Below are 10,940 nucleotides of genomic sequence, written 5' to 3'. Positions count from 1 at the left end.
GGACAGGAAGAGGTCAAGGGACATTGACACACTATAGTGTTAGCTATTTGAGAAACATTAGAAAAGCTCTGGTCATGTGTCCAAGTCTCATGTTCCCAAGGGGCCAGGACCTCCACTTCCTTTTCCTGTGTTTTGCTTCATATTTCCTACATGGGTCCTAGCCAGTCTCTGACCTTCCTTCTTTCTCCACACCTTGTCTGTTTCATTCTCACTTCCAGCTGGTGCCTCTGTCTGGAAATCCCTTATCTGTTTCAAATTTGCTGTCTACTGAAACATCACTTCTTCAAGGCCAGTTCTGTGTTGCTTTTTGGCAAGACCTTAAGGTTGTCTCTCTGCGATTCTATTTTCAACATTCCAGGATCATGTGACAACTGAGTTCAAAAGCTTCTAGGAGGTTCTAAGACGGCACTGATGTGTGATACCCAATACAGCTCCCATGCACTGGCTCCCGCACCACTAGGCTCATGCACAGTGGCTGCTGTTTGTCTGTTTGTTGAGTAAACTTTCAGAAGCCCTAGACTTTGGTCTCATACATAACCCTTAGATAGGACTTGCCTGTGACCTCCAACAGACTGGGCAAACAGGGAGAGACACAATTTCCCAAGAAAGACTAGATATTATGCAAGAGAAAGGCATGAGGGGGTGGGATGGCCCCACGGGAAGGCCTGTTGATGGCCAGTCATTCAGTCAGTATAGTCACAGACAAGATGTCTGCATATGCCCATAGCCACCTGCACTGCTGTGAGCCAGCACTTATATGCCAGGCTTCAGAGTCTGAGCCTTGACTGTCACCAATTATTTCTTATCGTGAGGAACAAATGTGATTGCAAATGAAAAGTACCCAGCACAGACTAGCACAAGCACATAGAAGTTCTTAGAACTGTAGGGGGCAGTCAAAGCTTAAGGAACTTGTAAGGAACTGAACCAATGGCCCACTCCATGACTGTGACTAAAGAGCATTTCCTGTTCTTCCAGAAGACCCAAGAAGCCAAGAGAGTGGCTCACACCTTCCTGAAACCTCAACTCCCAGAGATCTGATGCCCTTTTCTGGCTTCTTCACGCACTTACACACACACACACACACACACACACACACACACACACACACACACACACAAATAAAACAAATCTTTCTTTCTAAATCAAGGTTTTTGACCATCTGTGATAGCTAACCTAGTTGATAATATGGTTGTCAGATTGACCGCACCTGGAGCCACCCCAGCCCCAAGCTGCTGGCTATCCCCATGATAACTTTAATTGTTGAGATTGTCTGAAGCAAGAAGATCCACCCTAAATCCAAACCACACCTTCTGGTGGCAGCCCAGATAAAAGGACATGGAAGAAGGGAACTTTGCTTTTGGCCTACCTTCCCTCGCTCTCACTGGTAAATGTATCTGTGCTGTCTCTATGGCCTTCCTTCACTCATGCCAATACCTTCTTCTCGAGGTTTCCAATGTAGTCTGCCGAGCAGCTGCTCTCCAGGAGTCGTCTGGGCCTGCAGTGCTAGATTGGAACTGCAGAGACATTCAGTCTTGTGGACCAAACAACCAGCCAATTCTTAGCCTCTCCATTGTGAGACAGTCAGTGTTCAACGTCCCCTCCTCCCCTGATTATCACACACCTTGTTATTTCCAGTGGACACCCCTCTTCAGTATGATCCAGGGGTCAGTGCACTGAGCGTGGCTTCATGAAAAGCACAATACTGATAAGCAATACTGATAATACTGATTCAGGTGGGTGGATGCTCTGCTCTGGGGGCAACTGACCAAAGCACAGTGGGAGAGCTACACACCTAGTCACTCATCTGCTCTTCAATGTGCCAAATTCCCTCGTTGACAGAGGACAGGAGGATGCTGAGACTCAGACTCACCTGAAATGTGTCTTCATCCTGCCTCTTCAGCAGAACCTGAAGCTGAGGGTGTCTGTGGACTCATAGTTCCCATCAGTTATGCTTTAGATGTAAAATGTTCCCTACGTGTGTCTGAACACTTGGTCCTCGCTGTGGTGCTGTTCTGAAAGTTATAGGAAACTTTGGGAGATGGGGGCTAGGTGGAAGGCGTGAATACCTGAAGGATGCACCTTGGGGTTGATAGCCCAGCCTTGCTTTTGCCCCACCTCTGTTTACTGACACGCTCAGATGTGAGCAAGCATCCTCACACTTCTGCTGCCACAGCTGTGAGCCATCCCTGACTCTATGCCTTCCACACCACATCATTCTGAATGATACCCTCAGAAACTCTTAAGTTGCTTTTCCATCAAGTGATCGATCACATTGTTGAGAGAATAACCAATGTGTCATTAATCTTGGCTCTATTGGATAAGCCACTTACACCTCAGCAAGCCTCCCTTTCCCTGTCAATCAAACAGAAGTGATGGTGCCTCATGAGGTTCTTTGATGGAAGAAGTACCAGGCACCAACTCAGTCACTATCCTCAGGGCTATCTCCAGAAGGACAATGAGACCCAGTCTTTGCAAAGTGCTTTATTGCTATTGCCAAAGTAGAAATCAACAAGTCAGTCTGCAATCTATGTTCTACTATTTACAACAGACCTCTAACATCCAACTGCAGTCAGCCAGGTTTGTGATTTGATACCTTTGTTCATGGTGGAACACTTTTACCCTGATTGCTCAAGTATGCTATTAAACTGAGTTCTTACATCAACCATGGCTAGCATAGAGTAGCCAACCCTTGTGTAACAATTTCACAGATCACTGAATGGGCTACTTGTTCTGATCATTGACTGGATACTCAAAGAAACACAGGCAGAGAGGAACATTTTCATTTTCGAGTTACATAGCTATTAGCACCATTTCAGAATCTCAGTCCAATGTCCTTTCTCAACCATGGTGCTAATAGGTGTGAGACCAGGTTTATAACCGTGCTTCCTGGTGGCCTTTATCTATGCTGACCAGCCTCTTGCAGAGCTTTGTAGCGCTAGACTGAGCAAGAGAGGTCTGAGGTCTGGGCATAACTATGTCACAAATATGGTGATAGGACCTTGGAGCAATCAAGTGGCCTCTTTAGCATCAGTGTCAATAATGAAAAAATAGAGCAAGAGCACATCTTGCAACTGTGATCAAGGAAGCTTCCACCAGGATATTGATCTTCTCACTTACAACACCTTATTAGTCAATCTACTCTATGAAAATCACTAGCTACCAAGAGGTGGATAGTCTGTAGAATATGCCTGGCTCCTTCTGTATAGGCCTGTGAGTTTCAGAAGGAGTCCCACCTCAGGGCTGAATCACTTTGCCAATGAAATAGAGGTTTGTACCATCCATAATGACCACCAGAAAGGGTCTGGTGAATTCTACCTTCAGAGAGCTCGGTCGAGCAGATCTGAGTGTGAAGAGAATTCCTGTGGAGGCAGCTGCTGTTGTTCCTGACTCGTCTACCTCCACCATGGATTTGTGTACCATCTGCAGGGAGACAGTAGGGCTGGGTTGTGGTGATGCATCATGATAAACGTATTACTTATATTCTAAGAAGATGGAATTTTTGTTCAATCTCACAGCCAGAATTAAACTATATACCCAGAGGTCACTTAGGACTGCTGTCCTACCTTGTACTCAGCCTGTTTGCTTAATTTGCTTTTAAGAGAACAATGGAATAATTATTCTTACTTGCCTTGGGTTTCCCAGGCAACCTTAAATTATGCACTCTTTCATGTCCCTGATCTAGAACAATGCATGTGTATTATTTGCTGAGAACAGCAGATATAGACATTGAAAGTAATCTAAAATGAAACCCACTTGTGATCATTAGTTTGTAAACAATGGTCTTTATAGTACTGTTTGATGTCTAGGTCAGCTGAAATCAGTGACTTAATCCATTGTAAACTTCTCTTAAAGATTTCTGTGGAGTCTATTCCATCTCCATGTGTTAATATTTGTGTGTGTGTGTGTGTGTGTGTGTGTGTGTGTGCTTTTCAATAAATAGAGCAAAGGGACACACACACACACACACACACACACACACACAAATGGTAGATTCACAAGACAGCATCCAGACAGATACAGATTCCTCCAAGGCTAGGTGACAAATATGGGTTTCTATTGTAAGAAGAACAAGACACAACACAAAGGAACACCTTTGAATATCTGGGAAAGAAAGAATCGTAATCGGACATAATGGAATGAGCTGGGGTGAAACAGAATGGAATGCAGTGAGGTGGGAGGGAACAGGATCAAAGGTAATGGGAGGAGCTGGGACGAGATGGATAATTAGAACAGGATAGGACAAGATGGGGTGGGATTGTAAGGAACAAAGACTATGAAATGGCTGGGGTAAAATATAATGGGATACTCTCTGGAAAGGGATAGGATAGGGTGGAATGGAAGAGGAGGGGAGGGAGGGATGTGGTGGGATAGGATGAGGTAGGATGAGGTAGGGAGGGGGGATGAGATGGGGATGGGATGGGGTGGGATGGGATTGGATGAGATGGATGATGGGATGGGAGGGGTAGGGTGGGCTGGTGTATGATGGGTTAGAGTGAGATGGGGTCTAATGGGAGGGCTGGGGCAGGATAGTGTGTGATGGGATAGGGTAATATGGGGTGAGAAGAGACAGGATGGTAACTTCTGAAATTAGATGCTCAGGAGCTTATAAACTCACCTCAGACAACTTAATATTGGTGTGGTCAGTAAGGCCAGACAAGTCAGCATGGGTGGTGAAGATGTCCTGGATGCCCAGCTTGGGGAGGATTTTTTCCAGTTTATAGGTACCCTCAATGGAGAACTTGGGGAGGTAAAGATCTAACTGTCTGGAGAGAGAAGGAGGTCCCTTCTTAGATACCATGAGCTTGCTGACAAGTCCTTAGCACCCACTCTCTGTGGCCTCACAGACTTTCTGGAACCTTCATCTCTGAAGCGTCCCTTGCTTCATATTTAGACTTAGGCTGCTGTTTTGCCTTCTTGCTCTAGCTCTGTCCTCTCCTTCCTGCTCCTCCTTCTCTCCCCATTCCCCCCCCTCCAGTGCTCATGGCCATCTCTACTCTCTCTCTCTCTCTCTCTCTCTCTGCCTTTCTCTGTCTCTACTACCCTCTTAACTCCTCTCCCCATGCCCTTATTAAACTCTATTCTCTACTATAAAAAATCACTTAGGCTTCTGGTGTCACCTTAGAACCCCAGCTTTCTGCATCTTATCCCTCAAGCTGGGCCAGGTCCTGGGCTGAAGACTTCATGGGAAGCCTTTAGGTTTGGGGCTATCTCACTGCCTGAGGAGTCCTTCCCACCGGTACTATGAGGTCCTGGAGTGTGTCTCCCCTGACATGGGTAGAAGGCCGTGCCCCCCAAATGGCCCAGAGAGTACCTCTTTGTGAACATCTTAAGCCAGTTCCTCAACGTTCTCTCATCCAGGCCATCCTCTACCCGCTTCATCTTGCCCTCGCTGGGAAGAATAAACAGAGCAAATGTATTGCCTTGGTAAGGGATCCCCACCACCGTGCAGGAAATGTTTTGGTCGAGGATGTAGGAATATATATCTTCGCGGTTCATCATTGGCACCTGAATGGTCTTCTTGGGAGTCACATGGAAATCCATCTTGTGGGTGTTGGTGCTACTGAAGGCCGTCTGCCACTTGGCTAAAGATGAACAAGGGGTAGGAGTAAAAGAGAACTGGGTAAAAATGAGACCCTTGGCTGTGACTGAAGAGTGGAGACAATCCAAAGAGTGTCTCTACAGAGCAACCTCAGCAACAGCAGTACCCATAACTCAGAGGCCAAATCCCCTCATAACTCTGGGGTATCCTGAACCTTTAATGTGCCTGTCCTCCTGTCCTCCTAAACTCTTGCTGTGGTGGTTTGAATGAGAATGCCCACCCCCCACAGTCTCATATGTTTGAATGCTTTATCTCTGGTTGGTTGAATTGTTTTAGGAAGGATTAGGAGGTGTGACCTCGTCAGCACATATTGGTATGACTTTGAGAGTGGGCTTGGAGGTTTCAAAAACCCACACCAGCACCCCTTCCCTCTCTGCTGAGTGTTTGTGGATCATACGTAAGCTCTCAGCTACTATTCCAGCACCATGCCTATCTGTGTGCTACCATGCTTCCTACTGTGACGGTCGTAGACTCTGAAATGGTAAACCAGCCCCAATAAAGTGGTCCTTTAAAAAAAAAAATCTGTCCTGACCATTGTGTCTTGGCATGGTAACAGACATTTGCTTTCAGTAGTCTTTGACCCCCTCCTGTTTCCTGCCCTCTTAATCCTGATCAGGTCCTTATCCTGTTTCTAGTGGCTTTGACAGTTAGGGTTGTTTTGTCATGATGGCTATGACAAGGACCAGCTCCTGACTGTTGGATCACCGACAGACTAATAAGGATGCTCTGTCTTACATGGGGCTGCCTTCCTTCCACCCAGCTGGCACCTGGGTGAGTTGCTCTTTTATCAGGGAGGGAATGCTATCTTATGATAAAAAATAAAAATAAAAACAGAAAAGAGAAAAGACAGAAAGTTCAAGTTGGAGCCTAAGGCTTACCTTTGAAGAAGATATAATTTACCACCACCATGACGTGGGTGCTGTCAAGATCCTTGATCAAGTCTACAATCTTGCCGTTGGTCTTCTTGGCTACATAGTCATTGATCTGCTTCTTAGCACTTTCAGGGTTCCCAAAGTTGGTAGAGAACATGTCTGACATGTACAATGTCTTCATGGCACTCAGAAAGTGGTCCCGGATATGTACTGCTGGGTCTGTAAAAAGGGCACTGCCTAGGCTCAGCTGGAGGCCATCACTAGGCTGGCTGAACTGCTGCAGCAGCTGTTGGAAGCCCTTGTGGAGCATATCCTCTTGGCCTTGCTGGAGGCTGAGGCCCAGGCCCTCCAGGATCTGTGCCTTAGTCTTCAAGCCAGACCCCAGGGAGAGCATACCCAAGCTCATAGACACGCTCATGGGGGAGAAGAAAACATTCTGACCAGGGGCTTCAGAAGCCAAGGCCCTGTAGAGCCTGAAGGCAAAGTCTCTGCTTCGGGAAGTCCCCACAGCACCCACAGAGGACTCTTTAGACTTCTTCTTCTCCTTAGAATGGGAGCGTTGGCGGGAAGCCACCCCGTGACTGAAGAACAGCACCAGGCACAGAATGGGGAAGAACCTCATTGTGGCTGCCATTCTGAGTGGGAGAAGAGGAAAATGTTCTTAAGAGGGAACAGCTGTGGGTCAAAGTGAGAGAGACAATAAGTAGGCTGACATCTGCAAAGATGTCCCCTTTTATCCTCCAAGAGGATAAGAAGGAAGCTAGGCCATGGGGCTGCAAAGATCAACATGCAATGGAGTTACAAGAGGGGAGAGAGAGAGAGAGAGAGAGAGAGAGAGAGAGAGAGAGAGAGAGAGAGAGAGAGAGAGAGAGAGAATATCACCATTTTCCCCCCATAACGTCTTAAGTTTAGGATTTTGCATTGTGCCTCATTCATAGGGTTCCTTGGCTGCAGATTGCCTAGGGGCTATGTTCCACCCACCCACATCCTTAAGGCCATCGGTCCTACCTCGGCAGGTGTACTCACTCTGTATTGTGGTGGCTGAGTGTCTTGACGGGTAGCAGTCTACCTGGCTTATGAGAAGAGAGAGGACAGAGTGAATTATAGCTGGCAAATGTCATGGATCACAGAGACTCTGTCTCCACCCCATTCCAACTCTGCCCCACTGGGAGCTGGGCTAATCTAAGGCTTTCTCAGGGCCCCTGATAAAAAGACAAAATGAACCTACTTCTGTTTCTTTGTCTAAGAATGTGCCTGTCAATACCAGTCTGAGACTGAGGCTGGAGCCTTGAAAGTATTAAGATTTCTGTTCCTGGGACTTGGCTCTTTCCCCTGAAGAGATGGCATTATCAATCCCAAGGCCTCTGTGTGCTCAGTCTGTAATGTTCTTGAGATAACCTGTTTTCCTTCTGCAACATTGTTGATTAGTTTCCCTCTGACTTTGTCCCATTGTATGATAGTTTCTGCTGACTCTATCTCCTCTTCTCCCCAGTCCTAGTATATAAGATACTATACTTTTAAAAGACACTTGCTTGGTATAAGACATAGGTGTGCAAGCAAGACTTCCTGATCCTAAACTGTATCGTCTCTATCTTTTGTTCTCTTTATCTTCTGATCCCCTGATCCTTTCTCTCAGGGCATTGTTACTTTTAAAGAAAAAATAAAATAAATGACCGAACCATCCAAGTCAAGTAGTACCTGAAGAGGGACACCTGAATATGAGAAAGAGAGTGAAGTATGGCCATAATTCATAGAGAAATTTAAAAATAAAATTGTTCCCAGAAAGACCACCTGGAGGAAGGAGTAGAAACTTCAGGAGTAAAATAAGGGATAGGAAAGTCATCTTCTTAACATAATATTGTTATTATTTGGGAATTTGACATAATGTATCCCATCCTCCTTACTTCCCAGCACCCCAAGCCCACTCCCCACCTCTTGTGCCCCCCCAAAAAGATTTAAGAAACCAGTTTGTGTTGTTTATATACTCACTGGAGCATGGTCAGACTCCTGGTGGCCAGGCCCTTAAAGATGAGCGAACCCCTCCCATCTCTATGCCCACCAGGAGCCATCTACTGTGGAAAGCCTCTATATCCTTATCCTAACAAAAACCTGCTTGGTTTTGCCAGATTCTCCCCACTACAGCATAGGTGTAAGGGTTGGGGATGAGGGCCTTTGTGAGCTGTGTATGGGAGGTGTGTGTGTGTGTGTGTGTGTGTGTGTGTGTGTGTGTGTGTGTGTGTGTATACACAGTCAAAACTTACAGCCACTGCTGCACAGATTTCAGAACCCAGGTTCAGACAACATGCCCAGGCTCCTAGACACAACAGTCCTTCATTGACCTACCTTTGCCTGAAGAGATGATTGCTATAAAACCTCTTTCCCAGTCAATTTTACATTAAAAAATAAATAAAAAAGGAGATTTATCTACATGACATTAAAAAGTCTCATGATATTTAAAAAATAGAAAATGTTATAAAAATAAAGCTATTTTACATGTTATTAAAAAATAAAATATCATAAAGATAAAAGATACAGTATTAAAATATGAAAGACCTGAGATGAAAATATTTTAATGAAAATTTATATATACAGAAATAAATTATGTTAATAAATAATGATTTACATAAAGATTGAGGTGGATATATGTAGGTGAACTATATAAAATTAAAAGGGTTATGTTATAAAGTTCTGAGTAAGTTATTTAAATATAAAAGGCTTAAATATATACAATTTAAAGTTTTTAAGGCTTGAGATTAGCATTTTTTTAAAAAAATGTTTGTCAAATTAAGATTTATTTAAAATTATCTTGCTACTAAAATATTCATGATAGCTAAAAAATATCAGACCAGTGTCATTGACCTTCTGGGTGCCTCTCACCGGAAGCTCTGCACTTCTCTCTTTAACTATATTTGGCCATCACCTTCTTTCTATTTGCCACCAGCAGGTCAATAAGAATGTCCCCCTTTCATCCGGAAAGAGATGCGATGTACAGTTTTTCAAATATCATCAGTTCAATCATTGCTTGATGATGGAATTTTCCAGCCTCTAATCACCCCTAAGTTGCCCCACTGTGTGGGCGTTTCCCAGTAAACAATGAAAATCTGGTGCCCTGGCTTCAGAATGGAATTTCCCCTTGGGTGGTATAATCCGCAGTTTCTATAGAACGCTGTGCCCCTGGGTGGATGACCTGAGACTCTGGTCCACTTGTCCTAGAGATGCTTACCCCATCTGGATAAAGATAACTTCCTAGAACTCTCTCATTGTAACGACCTGTTACAATGTCTCCAGGAAAAGAGACTCAACAGACCGATTGCTATTAGCCACAGACCTGGGCAATAAAATCATCTCTGGGACTTTTGAAAGAGAGAGACAACTATAATATGGACACACCCTTTATGCCTGGGCTCACTGCTTAATGTTAACCCTCCCTGCAATGTTACTTGACCTGGGGGTCCTTTTAGTCAAGAGAACAGGGGTGGGGAAGGACACTTCTAAATTGCATGTATCAATTGTTCTCTCTCATTGTGGAGATTCCCCTTTTGAGGGGACAAGATTTATTGCCCCAAAATTCAACCCCTGTGGCATCTTTCAACACTCATTCAGTATTATGATTGGAGTAGTTACATTGACGATTCTTGTGGTTATGCTAGGAGACATTTATCAGTTTCAGAAAAAAATAAAGTCAGACATTCAGGAACAAATTACCCATTTAGATTTAAATAAAAGGTGAACCAAGACATTCTGTGTCATGTCATCTTCAAAATAAATAAATAAATAAATAAAAACCAAAAAACAAAAACCTCAGGACAAACGGCTGTGTAACCTTGGTGCCAAGTTCACTCTGTACCTGTGGCTCCCAACCTCTCCAGCCCTTGGCTTTCGCTTCCCTTCTCCCAGCTTCTGATTCCTTTATAAGCCTGCTATTGCAGCCATGCGCTCCTGCTTCCCCCTGCCCCATCCCTTGATCCCTGTGTCCCCCTCCTCTCTCTTCTCTCGCTCCTCCTCTCCCACCCACCCACCCCTGTCCCGGTTTAGTCTACTGATCATGTTTATTGATCTATTACCTTCTCTCCATACTCTGGACTCTTCCAAACACCTCCTCCTCGTCTCTACAACAAAATCACTCTGCTCGGCCATACCTTGGAGAAGTCGCGTGCTGGTGCTGGAAACCAGGGAGGAACATACATGAGCTTCCTTCCAAGGGGCGCGGCGTCTCCTAACTGAACCAAGCTGTTGATTCAACTCTCTTAAGGTATGCATGGCTCATTCGTTTCTGCTGGTTTCTGCCACCCAACACATTTGACTCCAAATTCTAGAAAACACTTTCTCAGCTGCTTCTTCCCTCCCTCCACCTCCAACTCTGGTGTCTCCTCCCTTCTGGCTCTTGAAGCCTTCTATACCCTCCAGGATGCCCACCACCTTGGTATCTCTCTACTAGGACACTTACCCCTCTTCCTTGCTTGGAACCC

At 45.1% G+C, this 10,940-nt stretch overlaps 1 protein-coding gene across 5 annotated transcripts; it reads right to left on the bottom strand.

Moving 5' to 3' along the window:
* Nucleotides 1-2,466: 2,466 nt before the first annotated feature.
* Serpina5 (serpin family A member 5) lies at nucleotides 2,467-7,825 on the bottom strand. 5 transcript variants are annotated; one of them, XM_087554607.1, is made up of 6 exons: nucleotides 7,700-7,825; nucleotides 7,498-7,544; nucleotides 6,478-7,106; nucleotides 5,312-5,582; nucleotides 4,616-4,763; nucleotides 2,467-3,420 (listed from the first exon to the last, which is right to left on the bottom strand). In XM_087554607.1, the coding sequence occupies exons 3-6, from the start codon at nucleotides 7,103-7,105 to the stop codon at nucleotides 3,235-3,237; spliced, it is 1,233 nt and encodes a 410-aa protein (XP_087410733.1). In that variant the 5' UTR covers nucleotide 7,106; nucleotides 7,498-7,544; nucleotides 7,700-7,825; the 3' UTR covers nucleotides 2,467-3,234.
* Between the last annotated feature and the right edge of the window lie 3,115 nt (nucleotides 7,826-10,940).

The sequence above is a fragment of the Rattus norvegicus genome, chromosome 6 (assembly GCF_021556685.1).
Source record: "Rattus norvegicus strain SHRSP/BbbUtx chromosome 6, alternate assembly SHRSP_T2T, whole genome shotgun sequence".
Classification (NCBI taxonomy): domain Eukaryota; kingdom Metazoa; phylum Chordata; class Mammalia; order Rodentia; family Muridae; genus Rattus; species Rattus norvegicus.
The sequence above is the reverse complement of the archived record's forward strand: the minus strand, read 5'-3'. Positions and strand labels throughout refer to the sequence as shown.